The sequence below is a fragment of the Passer montanus genome, unplaced genomic scaffold (genome assembly GCF_014805655.1).
Source record: "Passer montanus isolate IOZ18808 unplaced genomic scaffold, ASM1480565v1 scaffold15, whole genome shotgun sequence".
Lineage (NCBI taxonomy): Eukaryota > Metazoa > Chordata > Aves > Passeriformes > Passeridae > Passer > Passer montanus.
The window spans coordinates 10,703,605-10,722,209 of NW_024362051.1; the positions used below are offsets into that span (position 1 = coordinate 10,703,605).

Below are 18,605 nucleotides of genomic sequence, written 5' to 3' on the forward strand. Positions count from 1 at the left end.
GCTCCTGTTCCTGTGGATTTAATCTCTTTCAAAGTTCAACACGCTATGGTCACACAACAGCAGCTGTATAGTCCAAAAAGAAATGGACATATGAAATTTGTGTAACCATCTGTAACTGCAGAACTAAAGAGACTTCCAGATGCATGCTGTGACTCAATTTACTATTGCTCAATCCTCACACTTATTTTGCCACTCTGCTCCTTACACTTCAGGTTTTTCCTTCTGTAACAAACAAGCTGCAACAATTTTAACTTTTTTTTTAGACTTAAGTATCCCTCATTACAGAATTCAGATTGCACTTCAACCTTCACGAGTCAGCAAATGCAATCACAAATTTTCCACCACGTGATTTATTTTTAATTTTTCCCTATTTGTGATCCAGTCAGGTAACATGACTCCTACTGGAAACAAAGGTTTAATCAAGTAGGACAGAGAATGTAAGTGAAATGTCATCAAAAAACCACTTCTGTAGAATGCTTTCTATATAAATAAAATACTAGCACAAAAATGTCAATCCCAATAAACCCCAGTAGACAATTACAACATAAAACTAAAATTTAAATACATTATTTTGGGGAAAGAGAGACTGAGGCACTTCTACCCATAGCTTACACCCTCCAATCAAGTGCGTTTCTTTGGGCTTCATAGCATTCATATAACTTTGAGTGTAATTTTCCCTGAAGATAAAAAGCTGGTTTCAGACATAAAGCTGCTCATAAGGTGTGGTCTAAGTCCTCCTCCAAAGGAGTAGCAAGTGCTACTTCCTTCCTTGTAGGCACACAGAATTGAGAGACCACATTCAAGCCCACACCTCAAGTATTTTAAGAAATCTTCAACAGATAAAGAAACTCACAAGTGCTCCCAGTCACTGCGTTTTCAGGGTTAGGGCACAATATTTTGATGCTGAGAGAAAAATATTTACAAGAAGGATAAGGTTCTATCCTTCTTTCAAAACAACAACAAAAGGGTAAATGTTTTCAGAAGACAAGGAAGTTGTAGCTACGCTCAGCGTGAGGCACTAGTGAGCTCTGAAGCTGTACAACTTCAACTCACTCATGTACCTGAGACTTCCTATTTCTGACCACAAAAAATTTAGTGACCTTGAATGGAGGCAGAAGATAGGGAGGAGAAAGAAACCAAGCAACCAATTTTACAGTAAAAACAACACTAACAGTAGGTATGACACGCCACACCCTCCCAAATGTTCTGTAGTGAGCTCTGCAAATTTGAGGAAGTACCTCAAGTTTTCAGAATTTCAGAAGGTGTGGCATTAGTGATTTAAGTTGATCCCCAAAAGGTACCACTGCTTTGATAAACCCCATGCATCCTCTAAAGCTCCTGCAGTTCCGTGCTCTTTGTAACAATTCACTCACTACTCATGGAAATGTGCTCACCAAAAACTTCATGCTAGTTTTCTGACACCATGAAGATCTTGCACAAGTTCTAAGCTCACAGTAATGCACCAACTGGCCAAGGAAACCTCCTGACACCATACATGCCTCAAGTGTATTAGCTGAATAGTTACAGGTAAGAGATTTTACTTGGAAAAGCAGGAACGTTGCACAGGAGACAGTGCACCTGTGACACTAACCACAGTGAATTCTAAATAATCCAAACTTTCCCTACTCAAAAAACTGTTTCAATTATCTGTCAGTTGATGGAGTTTTTGGTGAGGACAGAAGAATAAACATGTGGAGTTTAATATTGCCAAAAACCAACATCCCAACAGTAATGGGCCATGCTTAATGACTCTTGTAGTTTCAGCTATCCCTTCATTGCAAGCTGAATACCATTAAAACATTGCCCTAATTCCAAATTTATTACAAATTAAGCATTTCTCTAAACACATGCTTGCTGTTCCGCCAGGGAGGGCTGAAAAAAGTTTAAACAATGCAAGCACTGAAGCTTTTAACACCCAATATGATCATTCTCTGCTGCCATATCACCACTTTGGCACCGTGAATCCCAGTCACCCCTGTACTTTGCAATATCAATTGCCTTCTCTGATCATTTCTGAGGAATAAACCTGAGTACAGGTAACTCCTCTAAGCCAAAGTAAGCACCTGCTACAAGCTCTTCTCTGATCAGATTCAGGGGCAAAGTACAGTAACATGAACAGGTCAGTCTGGAGTCCCACTCTGGAAGTGTCACCCTTGCTGCCTCCAGAGCTCCAGTTCCTACCAGCTCCTCTCCCTGGCCCTTCAGGCTGCAGGCAGCCAGGATCAGACAACAGCATCCTGACTGCACATAAATCACACACACTGAACATACCAAACCTTCTACAACACAAGCTGCTCTCTATGCCCAGCACCCAGACTGCCTGTGAAGGGCTTGCAGCTTCCTCCTGCCTTTAACTCCACAGCCATGACTCTGTTCAGCTCCCCATTCCACCTGTGGGGTAACAAAGCATTACCATATTGCAGCTAGGAAAGCCTGGGACACCTATCTCATCAACACAAGCATGGTCCAAGTAGCAGACGAAGCAACAAAACCAGTAAACCTTCAACTGCACTTTTAATATGGCTTTGTGCCCTGAAAAATGTCCTAAGGCTGAGGCAGAAGCTGAACTGCACTTCTGAGCAGGAAAAAGGAAGAGGAAACAACTGTTTATACAAAATAATCAAATTGCAGGTTCATAAGCCGTTGTCTTCCTTCATTTATGCAAATGTCCTGCAGTGGAATTGCTAAGCAGGAGGTATTCAGGAGAAGTGAGATCACTACCTTTATCCTGGCTATGATAAAGTGAAGTGCATTATCATTTACTGAGCTTATTTCTAAGCTTACATGAATTAATTCTACAGTTCCTGTTTGCAAAAAGACCCAAAATGCACCACCTCAACATCAGATTTTAAACCTTTTATTTCTGGAAAATAATCAAAATAAAACCAGAAAATGAATGCTGATGTCACTACAGAGAAGTTGACCAGGTTCTCTTCTCAAAATTGGTTCCTTTCAGTCTGCTTGTTTGCTATTTGAAGATGAAAGCAAGAATTATTCCATGAAGTGCTACAATAGCTGCTACACTCAATAGCTCTAATGCACCTGCAGAATTTCCTTTCATATCCAATACTGAAATCCAATCCAGAAGACCATTACATATCAGACAATATAAGGAAGATGTTGTTTTTATGTAAGATTACACGGAATATGTCTGGATGTCAGAAACTTATTTCTCAACTCCACTGCACACAGAGAGAGAGGAACACACAATCAAGGTCCTTCAAACTTCTGTTTCAGTGTCTCCAAAACTATCTTCTCCCTCTTCCCAAGAAGGAAGCTATTCAAAACAATAAACCTTCCCCTGCATCCCAACTTGTTAAGAAGAAAGAACAAGAAATTCAACATCTTATAATTAAATTGCAATTAAGACTTTGCAATCTCACAGGAGGTACTTTGTACACCTTTAGCATAAGCAGGGCTGTGCAAGGGGAAATCTTCTCAGTATCATAATCTGACAATTTAAAAAGATGCCCATTACATTGTGAAAAGACTAAAGGCAAGTATGCAGTGATAATTCTGCACAATAATCTGGGAGCATCCAAGATTTTACAGCTAGAGAAAAAATACAGTCCTCTTCCTGAACTTGCTCTGCCCTCAGGACTTTAGTCCTGAACTGCCAGCTCCTAGGAAAAGCACAATTATTTAGTTTTCCAACAGTAAGTTAAAAAAACCCCATACAATCAAACAAAAAAACCCAAATACTTTCCTACTTCAGATCCTTCATCTGTTGATAAACCTGAATTACCACATTTCTTCTCTGATACAAGTTTATCCAAGAATAAAAAGTAGTCATCATAATCCTAAATAGACTAAAATTGCTTAATACCAATTGTCTTTAGTCATTCTATTTTCCATGAAGGTAGGTTACAACCTTGGAGCTTTTCTGCTGCTGTATTACGCAGCTGGACAAAGAAATTTTGGTTAATAGTTAATTAAAAGCGTCCTTTCAGAGCTATTCAGAGCGGAGTATGTGAAAATGGGCACAAGCAGTAAGAACACACCATTCAGAATAAGTATTGCAACGGCAACGTCACATTAATGGTATTTCATGAAAATTTTTAGGTTGGTATCTCACATTAACTAAAAAGCTTGGCAAACAAAACCCCACAAGTTCACAAACATGCACTCTGACTGAACTCAAGTGTTCTTTTGTGAAATGAATCTGGTCAATTACAGACAAATTAACTTTCACATTTCCAAGCCATGTTTATTTGTGGAGGATAATGATGTTTCCTCTCCTTTCATAGGTATCCCTTTGTTAAACTGGCTTCTCCAGGAGATCAAGTAACTCATGTCCTAAAAAGGTAACAGGAGCTGTTCCATCCGCCTCAGAGACCCAGTTTCTGGTTCCTGACCACACAGAGATGGTAATTTCAAATGACACTCTGTATTTGCAACAAACAAATTTCACAACGCCTCAACATGGGCACTATTTATTTATTTACTCACTAATGGTAAGATCGCTGGATTTTTCTGAGCTAATGTCTGCAGCTACAGGAGTTGCAGTTACTGTGCAATTAACAAAAAAACAACACTGGCAGTCTAAAGGCTGAGACTGCACTTGCCAATTAGGAGTCTATTAGCACTATGTTTTCAAGCTGTCTCGAGAAATGCAATCATCTGTTTGGTAGCAAGGAGAGCTAGAACACTGTAATACAAGTTAACTTATTTAGACAATTAACACCTCCGAACAGAGAGTTTCCCCCCCACACTTCATATGATCATATAGAGAAACAATTTAAATAATTCAGTAGTTGTCAAAACAAGGAATACTTTAAAGTGACAGCAATCTTTAAGATATCAGCTCTATTTGTAGATCTAAGTTACCAAGACTAATTTATTTTTCAGAAGATGCATTCACCCACTGCAACTCCAATAAAATTATCTAAGGTTATCAAAAAGTTTCTTCTCTTCACATCCCAAATGGTCTTAGAGAACCTTTCAACTGAGTAGTTTGGTAGGACGCAAAACACACACCTCCAAAAAATCACACAGGGAGGTATTTGTTTACCAAGTGTAAAGTAATGTCTTGAGAGGAAACACTGAGCACAGTCTGCAACCTACGTTAGGATGATTCTAAACGGCTTGACAGGATGGGGAGAGTAACCACCAAGAAACATATTTATTGCTCTGACTCAGAATGGAGCAGAGAAAAAAATCCCTCTCTAACTCCCAATAGGTCTCATTATTATTAAAACAGATTTTTAAAAAATGCAGGCCAGTCTCATTAAATAAATTGAATATACACTAATATTTCTAATTGTATCCCAAATGAACCGGTTAGTATCTATGAAGCATGCAGTCAATATTGAACTGGTCTGGATAGGACACACCCTTTGGATGAGCAGAGGAAAAAGTTCAACAACTTTGAGGTGGTTTCCTTATAACCCATAAACAGACCCTGACAATGTTGGTGTCAGGGTAGTTTCATTCCTAGTGGCAAACCAAACACCTCTAGAAAGATTTAATCTATTTAAACTAACAGTCTACACAGAATACCCACTTCTCCACTCTGATATAACCCAAATATACACCAACAGTATTTCTACTACAATAAGCTGCTGAAATTGAACTGAAAGCTTCTCATGTGAAGATCTGTTGGATCCTGAGATCAATTTGAACCTGAATCATTCCAAGTAGCCCCACACAAGTCACAAACTGTATTTCAGTTTATATCCTCTCAGAAGTTTGTGATCCAAGAGGGGAACCAGAATGTTGATGCTTACCTTCCCCATCACAACAGTGATACAAACAGAAAAGTTAGCATGGGACCTTCAAGTTGTGATACATGATAGGAAAACAAAAAGTTTGTGACGCAAGAGGGGAACCAGAATATTGATGCTTACTCTCCCCATCACAAGTGACACAAACAGAAAGGTTAGCATGGGACCTTCAAGTTGTGATACATGATAGGAAAACAAATTTAAACTTGCAACAAACTACTAACAGTACGGTTTTAAGTAAAAATACGTAGAAAGGTCTTATCATGGAAAAAGGCTCCACAGCCAACCTTCCTGTCCCTTCCCCATCACAAATTTAAATTTGCAACTAACAACCACTAACAGTACGGTTTTAAGTAAAAATATGTAGAAAAGTCTTATCATGGAAAAAGGCTCCACAGCCAACCTTCCTGTCCCTTCCCCATCACCACAAGCGTTTGTGGTGCCGTGAGCAGCTGTTTGTAAAGCGTGGCCAAATCAGTTATGAACCATAAAACCATTATGGGGCCTTTTTTAGCTGTTATCAGCAAGAGAGCACAAGCAAATACTGAACCACACACCAGCAGCACAAGGAAGGCAAAGACAAGGAATGGCCAGGTATAAAAATGCGTTAGTTTTCTATTAGCAGAAAAATAATCTTAAAGCTCTTCAAGCTGCTTGTGAAATCACATGCTAAGGGTGCATTGCTCTCAACTTGTACTTTGCCCCCAGCCACTTATTCTTGCCCAAACACCATTCCTTCCTTTATGCCAGTACAAATATTTGTGTGACGATGGAGTTAACTCTACCAGGGAACCAATCCAGCGGAGAACTAAACTGGCAAAAACAACTGGTTAGTCAGAGATTCTCTCATCGAGCAGAAAGTCTGTAAGTGCCAGCAAAAGGGAGAGAAGTGTGCAGGCTGTGGCAGACAGGAGGCTGTGAAACCTCTTTCACCATCAGCCTACGCTGACACCGACTGTGAAACTATAAACTCTGATTTCGTGGCTTGGGTTATGTTTTCTTATTGGTGAAAGTGCTGACTGTGTTTGAGATTTCAGGGCAACTACAAGGGGAGATTTAACCTGTGTCCAATGTTCTCCACTCATGTGAGAACTTTGAGGGTCCCTCTCCTCTCCCATCGCAACACTGCTTCCTCAAACGTGCAACACAATTGTATGGCAAATAAAGCTTTGGGAACTACTCTAACTCAAACTCAGACAATCTAAAAAGTCCTTTTGGGAGAGAAAGAGCTTCCAGTTGGGTCTGTTCCTCTTTCCAATTCCTCACACAGCAACCCAAACACCATCATTACACAGGACACAATGCAAGAGTAAGTAATGAATACTCTTTCTAACTGGTACTGAAAAAATAAGTGTACTCAGAGCACCACAGCCTACAGAGCTTTCTGAAAAGAAGTAAGGTAACAACTTATAACAATTTCACATGACCTTGCCTTGGAATATCTTTTGAAAAAATGAGTACAACCCAGTTAGAATCAGATCTTGTTTCCCAGAGGCAAAACAGGAGGACCATTTCATTCTGGAGAGTTCTGCTCTTCTACACAACTGCTCCTTCTAAAGAGGCTACCAAGCATCGTTCAAGTTTTAGCTGTGCAACAAACAGCTCTTCATTCCAAATGGAACAGGTAAATAAAGCTCCTGCTCCAAACTGACACATGACAGCAGCTGTCAATCCTTGTCTAACTGGGTCCATATTTGCCCTGTGTCAATGAGATCCAGATCACTACAAGGAGCTGGAAAAAGACCAACTGCAAATCTGACTACTTTATTCACTAGGTACATTTGCTACTAATTCTGCTTTTCATTATCTTGCCCTACATTAGTTTTGCCTTACAAACACAAAAAAACTGAAATAAGCATTTAAACAAAGTCTGTGAAACTGCCAACTTTTAACAAAATGTTATGCTGTTGTACATCATTACATCAGTAAAAAAACTATTAAAGGGAACAGTTCTTCTCAAGAAGTTTCAATTTCCTGCCCCTCTTCCCTAAATACCATCTCAGTTTAAGTTCAGAGTATGCAGTGGTAATTTGGAAGCTGAAGTTCCTCATCAAGCACATGCCAGCAAAGTATTTGAAACATACTTGAAGCAACAGGTCAACAGGCCAGTTACACCCTGGATGTTGGAGACGAGTTCACATTGGAATTCTTGTATTATGACTTTGGACAAGCTGTACTCACACTTCAGAATAAATCAATGAAAGATATTCCAAAAGTTCCAGAATGAGGCACACAGCTTTCAATCATTACATTTTTGTGTTCTTCATCCTGTGAAGCAATGCTTCACTCATTCTCCAATGCTCATCTTTGCTTTTAGAAATAAACATAATTTTCATATAAATACAGAAATTCATTTAACACTCAAAATGAATGGAGACAAATATAAAAGAATTGGATCAGCATTTCAAGATCGTATTTTAGGCCAACTGCAACACTTCCAGTTGCATACTGAAATAGCAAAAGCCTGAGGAGGGAAAGCAGTAGTGTGTCCAATGCCACAGAAGTAATGATACCTTGTACATGAAAAAATTATGCAAATCAGCTAATATTCTGTAATATACTGACTGGCAACACAACCAAGAGGAATTAACGTAGGAATGAGTTAAACACCTTGATCCTTTTGACCACAGCTGCACACAGTGATGTAGGTAAGGCTCTTATCCTTGACCAGTTTCATGCAGGAGCCCAGTCCTGCCTGGCAAGGACACACAAAGCTCTGCTTTAGAGACCATTTCAAGAACACAGAGGTGTCACACATACATCACAGATTCCTTGGAAATACATAGAGCCAACACCTGAGCTAGCCTTACACAACATAACACAGACTATTGTCAGCTACCACAGGGTGTAAAATGGCAATAACACATTTGAAAGAGCACTAACAAAAGCACCACTTGCAGTGCGCTGATGAAACTGCGTGCTTGGCCACAACTACCTAATGCCAACTCTTAATAAATCCATCAGCTTGTCATATTTGCCTGTTTGATGGATTACTCCACTAGCTGAATATTCAAACAAGAGAACACTGTACCTATGTATGTGAGATAACAGAGCAAATACTTTCACAGATGCTTATCTCCCATACTCAATTACATGGCCCAAAGACTAGAACCCTTTTTCTTCTTCATTAATACCAGCAACTTTCTGGAAGTCTTTTAAGGGAAGGAGGAAAGCCTGAAGAAGTAACTTGCTGTTACAAGTACTTGGCAGACACAGCCATGCCTGGCTGCAGAGCAGAATGCTACATTCAAATCCAGTCCTCCTCTGTACTACCAAGACTTTTGTCTCCCTCTCAGCTCTCTGGTAACCAGGCAAAGGACAAACCCTTCCAGGGCTGAAGATCATCATCATCATCTGGCTTGTAATAGTAATACAAAATGCTGGTTTTAAAGCAGTTATCAGCAGGACACCTCTTTAGCAGCAAATAGGAGAATAACTCATGCAGTGAGGGTTAACTAACTGTCCCTTACATAAAATTGTGGAAGTGTTCACTGCCCTGAAGATCTTGCTTATGCAAACCAAAATAAATCTTAAATATAGAGAAAACTAAATGATCCTGTGACTGAAGCAAAGGAGTTTACAGGAGATTCAGATAGCAATGGACAAATGTTAGACAGTCATTTACCCTTCTGCTGGATATATTTTATGATGGATCATTTACAATAATACCTGCTATTACTGAATGAGCAAATAGCATTTCATTTAAGAGCTCAGTAGTCTGGGTGGACAAATCCATGAACCACAACAAAATCGCCTGTAAATAAGAACAATTACAGGCACATAAAAAAGAGAAAGTAGTTAGGCTGGAGGATTGAAAAGCCCCAGCTAAGGGTACACAGGATCCTGCCTATTTCTGGGCAAACACGAGCATTCCAAAAGCAGAGAGCAATCAGAAGTCACTGTAAGGTCTGTAATTGTAGGGTAAATGACTGGGGTGCGTTTATCACATTAGTATCCTGCAGACATAGCATGAGGTAGCAGACAGCAACAGGAGACTGGGAGTCAACAAAGGCAGATTTTTAACTGTTACCAGCACAATGTGACTTGGTTAATTGACAGAATTATCTTACTACCTTCCCTCATCTGTGACCTGGGAGTGAAGTGCAGGGTGTCATTACATGCCTTAGGTTGCAACAGCAAGAAAGTGCAATGACAACAGAAGCAGTAATTCACGCTATTTTACCAATAATTCACCCTCCTCTTTACAGATTGTACAATTAGAAACACTAAAGAAAACATGCTGTTTATCAACCAGAACTTCTCCCCTGCCTAGTTCTACTGGAGCTCATGACAACAGCTCCTTTAATCTTTCCTTTTCCCCAAACACTAAAAATCCTTTCTCTTTGCACAGATGTAGCATCAGAATAAATAATAGAGGACCCAAGTGCCTACATGTAAAATAAACCTTAAGATGTTATAATGCTTCCTTATTACAATCAATTCTAAACAAGACTATTTGCTCTCCATTTAAAAAGAAATTAAACTATTATATACTGGGCTATTCATCAAGCTTGTGAAGTGTATGAAACAGCTCTGCAACACTTCACCTCCCACTCTAACACAAGGGAGTGCAAGCACGTTCCTTCTGGGCCACTAGAAAGGCGTGGCTAAGAGCAGTACTAGCAAAGCAGGGCTCAGTTAGGTGGACAAAACTCAACTGGAAGGAGCATGGAACAAAACAGGAGTATGGCAACTGTCATATTCCTATTACTAGCAAGAAATTCACAGGCTCTCTCCTTTAACTTTTTACTTAAAGTAAGTGACAACTACCTCACTCACCTGAGCTAATGAACACTTGGATAATACTGTCCTAACAACATTCAAATCTGTCACTTTCATTCCATTTTTTATCAAACTGTTTCTTATCCTTTGACATGTGGAAAGGTGCTTAAAAGGAGCTCTCTCACATTAAGGTCATGCATGCAGAAGATCACAAAAGCTAAGAATGGCAATGGAATCTTAAAGAAAGTGGCTGTAAGGTCTCACCACACTGTTACACAGGCAGCAATCTGATCTCAATGGGTCCAAAGGTTTTCCAGCCTGCCTGCTGCATGTCCTACAAGTCTGTGACAGAAATCAGGCAGCAAAAATGTTAACCTGACATATTAAGAGAAAAGTTATTCCAATGAGGGGTCCAGCTGGCCTTGCTACACACAAACACTGTGTTCTGCTTTGAGCTGAACCCCCTCGTGCAGATTAACAACATACAGGAACCTTTCAGTAAAATAAGAGTCAGCAGTTTCTGCTTCAAGAAGAGGAAATTCAACAGAACTAAACAGAGATGATGGCCTGGCTTTTAAACATGGCTACTAGGCCAAGCTGATACATCCAAGTTTCTGAGACATTAAAACCTGTTCTAACAGGATTTCTTAATATTCCTTGGTGGTTTTGTTTTTTTTTTTTTTTTAAGCTGTGGGGTTTTCTTTATAGAACTCTCCTAGAAATCTCACAGGGAACACAAAGCACAACATGTACATGTCCAGTAAGACTTAAAAGTGAAGTTACCAAATTGCATAACACTGTGTATTTCCACAGCCAGGACTCTTGAACTCACTCTCAGAGACTACAGCTTGTGCCAGTTCTGTTATCATACAGTGAGGAGAAACTTGGTTAAGGCCCTTGGTGATTGGATTATCAAAGTACTGATACACCTATAACAATAAAAATATGACTTTCCTTGTGTAAGCTGCTTCTACACAGTACCAGGCAGGCTGCAGATCCTCATCTCCTGCAGCTCACAAGCAGTAAATGCAACACTTGGCCTCAAGTTTCATCACAACTGCAGGATTGTTTCAGAGCAGGCACGGGGTAACCTGAACTCTGCCATGGGTGCCCCAATACCTGGGACTGCTCTCACCAGAGCATGCAGAGACAAAGCTGCAGATCCCCTGCTGCAGCAGAGCAGGGGGAGGGAGGGAGACCAGACTCCTTCCCACCTGCCAAATGTTCCTGCAGCTCACACTCCCACCAGCAGCTCCAGTGTGACATGTGCCTCTGTGCTCTGTCACAGCAACTGGCCACCTCCTGCCTGGAATGCTGAGGCACCACAGCTACACTGCAGCCCTCAGCTACGCCTGTGACAAAAGAGAATCGAACAAGAAATCTCTGCCATTGCCTCAGGAGTGACTCAGAACTGCCACCTGACTCACCAACTTTGCACCAAGCACCACCCTGGCCCTGAGCCATCAGAAACCTCTGCCATTTAAACAGGGTTCGCTGTCCTGGAGCCAGGAGCTGAGCACAAAGGGCTGCATTTATTTTCCAACTGTTTCGTTCACTTTCCAAATTCAGTTTTGAATTACTGGGGAAAAAGAACCCATACAAGTGAACACAAAAGTGAAAAGCTGCCTTCTTAAGTTAATTTATTCACATAATAATATGAAATAGAATTTACTCCAGAAGGAATAAGAGTATTAGACCTGCACCTTCTAAACTATAAACTAACCAGAAATTCAACAGAAATTCAATACAATTTCACACACTTTAAGAACTCTTGAACACACTGCAGTACCCATTAAGAAATTGAAGGGTGGAAGAATTTTGACGGTTATTTTGAAATTGCAAGAATAAACCTCATGACAAGCAGATTTTTTAGGTACATACAGGCTTTTTATAATTATTTGATTTAAACTGCAACCTTGTTTAAAATGCTCAGCCAGAAACACGGTATTACTGTTCAGTCAAACCTAATCAAGGCAGTTACTTAATATTTAAAAGAGGGAGTTGCATTGGTAATGAAAAGCAGGGAAGTTAACAAAGGGCAGAACAAAAGGATTCCACCACATCCTAGAACACTAAATCTAATACTCTACCACAGTCTTCCTCCTAAACTTCAACTACAATAGGACTACCACTCAGTATCTAAATAATTGTTTCATGCACAACAGGATGCAGATCCATACTTTGGAGCTACTAGAAAATGCTACCATAAAAACAAGAGGTGATTGTGAAGAGAATTACAAATCAGAATTTACCTGATTAACTTCATTGCCCAATTCCAACCACACCAAAGAAATACAGAGACCAAATACTTCAAAAATACTAAATATAAATTTGAATTTCTCATATGTATTTTGCAGTTGCTAACTTATTTTTTGGTTCTAGGACTTTGATGAATATTAACAGGTTACAATTTTTACCTGGGTTTTAGCATTTAAAGTAACTCACAGCTGTTTATCATCACCTACAGAACCTTCACACACCAAAGCATCTGAGAATTGTGTAAGAAAAAGTCCCTCATGTTGAAATAGCTGACCTAACCAAGCTCTCAGCCACTGAAGCACAAATAAGGATAAAAAAATAAACCCCAGATGAGTAAATTGAAACTCTAAGATAAGCATCAGCTGACTATGGAACCAAGATGCAGAGCTCTAAACCACTATCAAAGCTATCAAGGAAAATTTCAAGCTATTTGCACATTTCCCAAATCCTCATATAATCATATTCCCCTTTAAAGGAAAGAAGAGCAGTTTCTTGCTAAAGTTCAGTATGCTGCTGCCACAGCATCAGCTGTTATTTATGAGGCAGATTATATCATTTAGCTTCCTCTGCAGAGAATTTTGTAAGTCATGGCCTTAAGACAGAAGACATTATGACAAATCTGCACCACACACAATGGGACTATTGATCCTGATGTCTCTAAATACTATTTACTCTGCAGGCTCCACCTTCCTCCTGCCCCTCCTCCCCCTTTTTAAATAAACAATCTGCTTTATTTGGATAATGTTATTTCCAGAAAACTGAAGTTTATTCAACAAAACAAAAAAAATCGTTCACTTTTTGCACCTGCTCTAGAAACAGAATGTCTTTTCCAATTCTGGAAATAGAATGTCTTTTGCAATTCAGATTTTGATGTAGTGTTGGACTTACTTATAGCTTTAGAAGTAAACATTTTAAAACCAGTGACAATATTATAATGCTACAGTGATCATTAATCCTACAGACAAAAAAAAAGTACCTAAGTAAAACTTAGGAAAAAAACTTTATTTCCCTGAAAGGTCCTGGAACTCAAGTCAGGGCTGTACTTCTCATACCTCATTTGTCACATTATTAAAACTACTTTACCCCGGGCTGACTTTGTATACAAGAAGCTGTAAAAAGTAAATAACTTCCTCAGGGCAGAACTTAATCACAGTGGTTTTTGAATGTCATCCAAATTTTGGCCTAGAAAAGTCTCAGTCTAGCACAAAGCACTTTTAGCAAAGCAGTTGGGTATCATGAATAAGCTGACACTTCTCTTCAGTTTGCCATCTTTAAGCCTATACTTCACACAGGCCTTTTTAAAAGCTGTTTGGAAAAACAAAAATGTTAAAAAAAGTTCAAAGCAGAACTTCAGTTTTGAAAGACTTCTGATTTTAAGGGCAGGTACAACTGTTTGTCATTACTGTCATTTGGTATATATATGACATACCAATCTACAGACCTTCAGCCACTTATTTCTCTTAGCATTCCACAACTCACAGAACACAGAATGGTTTGGATTGGAAAATAACTTTAGGGAGCAACCAGGCCAACCTCCTGCCATGAGCAGGGACATCTTCAACCCACAGAATTACTGGGGCTGGAAGGGAGCTCTGGAGACCACCCAGTCCAGCCCCCTGCTAAAGCAGGTACATCTGGAGCAGGCTGGACCACATCCAGCCAGGTTTGGAATATCTCCAGAGAAGGAGACTCCACAACCTCTCTGGACAGGCTGTTCCAGTGCTCTGTCACCCCGACAGTAAAGAAGCTTTTCCTCATATTCACACAGAACTTGTGTGTTCCAGTTTGTGCCCGCTGTCCCTTGTCCCATCACTGGGCACCACTGGAAAGAGTGATGGAGGAGTGCTCCAAGCTTTCCCTCAAAGAATTATTATTTGAAGAGGCAAAACAATCTTTGCTAGGTTATTCACCATACCAAATTTTTATCATGCCAAAAATGAAGGAGTGGCTGACACATGCAGTAATAGCATCATGCTCTCCACCTGCAACACAATGATCACCAAGTCCACTGACAAGTATTCAGCGGGAGGAGGCTCTGTTCAAGGAAATAAATCTGTAAATATCTGAGCTATTTAAATGTGTGAGGGGTGCATCTCAGCCCTCTACCCTCTGAACAGCCCAGGGCTGTGAGTCAATGGCAGGGCAACCTGTTCTTAGGAAGGAGGGAAAGCCTTTAAAGAGCAAGTGGTGACTTGGGAAGCTCTATGAGAACGTGCAGGTGATTCCTCACCCCACTCCTGCTTGGAGAGACTTCTCTGCTGCCCCTCAGGGACCCAAGGGCCCCGCTGGGAGCCAGTCCAGCAGAGACAGATCCCAAGGGCTCCTACACCAAAGCGGGCACACGCAGACGGGGACCCTGGCACAGGAGGGGGCACCCGAAACTGAAGCGATGATCGCCAAGAGCTGGAAGGGCCCAGATGCTCCCGAAAGGGGCGGGAAAGTAGCCAGCCATAATGGAAAGGCCACAGAATACCTGAAAATCAACCCCTGCCTGCCTGCAGCCCCGGAGGGACCACAAGGCCACGCCGGGGGGACGCTCAGGGGCGACCCCGGACAGCCACCGGGGAACGGGGACGGGAGCAGGGAGAGACAACGGGGCCGGGGTCAGGCGGGCACAGAGGGGGTGTGAGGCCGCCACCTCAGCAGGGGAGGGGCCGCGGCCATGTTGGGGGGGGCGGGGGGAGCGCGGGCCCGGCTGAGGGGCCACGGCCGAGCCGCCCCCGGCCCCCCGCGCGCGCCGCGCCGTACTCACGCCTTGTCCACCAGCTCCCGCACTTTCCACATGTTCAACATGGAGCCGACCTCCCGGAGACCCGCCCGGTCTCGCTCCCTCCGCCGCCGGCCCCAGGAGGCCCCGCTCGCCGCGCTCCGGCCGCCTCCGCCGAGCAAGGGACGCGGCGCCGCTCCCGGAAATGAAGGGTCGGGTGGCCGCGCGGGCTGCAGGGAAATGGAGTCTCGGGGAGGGAGGGACGGGGCGCGGAGCCTGTGGGGCGCCGCGAGGGCTGCAGGGAGTGGTAGTTCGCGGCTGTGCGCGCGGGGCCTGTCGGGAGCGGGCGTGAGGGGAGCCCGGCCGGGGTGAAACTCGCCAGGGTGAACTGAGCGGGGTGAAATTCACCGGTGTGGAATTGACCAGGCTGAAATTCACCGGGATGGGGTGAGGCTCTGCCTGCCGTGTCCTGGGCTGAACGGGCGCTCTCACACGGCGGGGACACCGAGCGGGTGTGCCCGTCTGGGAGCACGGACAGCCCGCCTCGAACCCGCCCTCAAACCTCCCTCATCACGCCCCTGCAGCCTGCATCCGCAGCCCGGAGAGGCGCAGGATGGAAAAAGGCTGTGAAATAGTTGGTTAAAGTCAAAACACTGGCGTAAAACCCATGATGGACCAGAATGTGGTTTTATACTCGGCTTTTAGGAACTCGTTTCAGAGCAGCATTCTGCCCTTATGGCCGCCCATCTGCTGATCGTGGTGTATGTACGCTCCGGAGCGAATTGCCGCTGGAATTTCCAGATCCCCAAAACCCAGATTTTGGAAAGAAACTGCTGGAAAAGCAGAGAGGGGAGGGTGCAGCATGTGGGCTGCACAGGCAGGAACCTTGTCTGCACTTCTGGAGAAAGACCTGATTGACAAAACCCAGGGAACAGTCACCCACATAAAAAACGCCTCAGGTGAATATTGGCTGTTTTAACACACTTGCCATCTTCAAATATATTCATTACAATGAAAACAGTGAAGTCATCAAAGTGAGTTGACAATCCGGATTGTCAGTTTCATTACATACACTTATTTTCTTACAAGTTGTATTTAGTATAAGCTTTAAATGGCCCAGTTTCATTCTGGTTGTAAGTTTTGGTTTGTGTGTTTGTGTCATAAATATTTTGCCAAAACCCAATATACATCTGCAAACTTTTATCCAAATACAATGCAAAATATTTTCATTTTAGTTCTTCCATCACAGCTGGCAAAACAAAGCATGAGAAAGAGCAGTTGCAAAGGCACTTGCTGTTCTAGTAAATCACTTCTTTTAAAAGTTAGTGGTTCTCTGAACATGTCAGGAAAGCTGAACAGCTCAACTCCTGCCTGTTTTCTGACATCCCACTGTATCTTTTCACACAGACACTTTCATGGCTTCTGTCTGCTGAACATGTCCATGAAATCTATTTGAATATAAGAACTTCCTGAACAGGTCATCAAATCCAGCATCTTCTTCCTAGCAGCAGTGTTAGAGGTTCATTAATGTAGTGGATGGATCAGTCCTCAGGTACATCTTTCAAATTTAATTTTTCTGTGGCTTAGGAACTCAGTTCTCAAGTATTCATACTAAAACTTTCCCTTTCATACTAAAACTTTCCATCCAGGAGCACTGGATGGACTTTTGTTTTATAGATTTAACTGATTGCTTTTTGAGCCTTTTTAGATGAACCTACTCTACACCTCATGGCAATGAATTCAGTGTTGTGACTGTCACATGACAAAATAGTTCCTTTGTATGTTTTAAATTGTCTGCTTTATACCATTACCAGTTCAAGTAGTGTGAGAATTAGTACATAACAATTCCCTAGCACTCTTTTCCTCATCAGTTGCAAATTTAGAAATCTGTAGATTTCTTACTGCACTATTTTTTACTGCCTGACTTACAATGTACCTAATTTCTGCAGAAGGCTGTGACCAGCCTAGAGATGTTTTATGACTTTTATTCTCAGTTTTTGTAAGACTTCTTAACAGTGTTTTAATTTTTGAGTGCTACTGAACCCTGAGGTGATATTTTAACCTGCAGCACAATACCTGTGGTGGCTGTGGCTGGTGTGTAACTGAACTCAGCACCACTTTTGCTGCCCCACAAATGTGAGGCACGTGGCCATTGAGGACTGGGAGGAGGGAGATGCTAAATTTCATCCTGTAACACCTGGCAAAGCAAGCTGGGTGAGGACTCTTGCTGTTTAATAGCAGCCTTTTGGTTTTTTCTGTAAGTACACTGACATTTGTCTTCAGGAGCAGACGATGTTTATAACCTCTGTTTAATGAAGAAATAGCAGAAAGTATAATAATTGGAGCTTGCAGATCACACCTTTTCTGATTGGCTGCAAATGTTGTTATTTTTAAGTGTGGCTTCAGTCCATATTGGATCAAGATCAGATTTCTAAATACAGTTCTGATGAACTGCAAATTCCCCAGATTCTGCTGTGGTGCAATGAAATTGATGTTCTTGTTAGAGCTGGTTTCCTTGAGCAGCTGCAGAGTTCTGAGTGCTGGGGCAGAGCTGCCAGCTCCTGGGGGGCTGCCAGAGGCAGATTCCATGGTCCAGACTCAGCCACACCTCAAAATCAAATGCACTCACTCCTCACTATTTTCCCATCAGGAATAATGTTTGAATTGAAACAGTTAAGGGTCAATAAGACATCAGGATTTGGCTGATTTGTTTGTTTCATAGAAATCGTTGTTTCCACATGAAAAAAAAAATAAAAAATTGCAACTCACTGTAATCATATAGTTCAGAAAAAAAAAGAGAATGGTAAAGAGTATTTTAAGTGTAGGCATAAGAGAATAAAAATATATGCAGAAGAAAGAAAGGCTGAAGCAGGGATTTAAAAGATTAAGGTGAGTATCTTCTAAGCATTGCTTGCTGTGTCTGGATGCAGTAATGGGGCAAGGAGAGATGACTGGCATTTATTGTCAATTTTAAGGTATAGTAAAAAGCAGGTCTTTATGTGACATTGAATGCAACATGAGTGACAGTAATTTTGCCATCCCCATTCTGTCAGCTGCTGATAAAGTGCATGAGCATATGTATAATTTCTGAATGATGTGAAGACACTTTCTGGTTCATAAGTAATTCCTTTAAAAAAAAAGATCTGATCGGTGAAGGGAGAGGGTAATGCAGTTTCAAAGCAATGCAATATTCA

The 18,605-nt window shown here is 41.7% G+C and overlaps 1 protein-coding gene across 1 annotated transcript in view; it reads right to left on the minus strand.

Moving 5' to 3' along the window:
• CLINT1 (clathrin interactor 1) overlaps positions 1–15,624 on the minus strand; it is a 47,261-nt gene extending 31,637 nt beyond the window's left edge. Inside the window, exon 1 of the mRNA XM_039701337.1 lies at positions 15,457–15,624. Coding sequence (XP_039557271.1) covers positions 15,457–15,497 — 41 coding nt within the window. The 5' untranslated portion in view covers positions 15,498–15,624. The remainder of the gene's footprint in view (positions 1–15,456) is intronic.
• Positions 15,625–18,605: the final 2,981 nt, after the last annotated feature.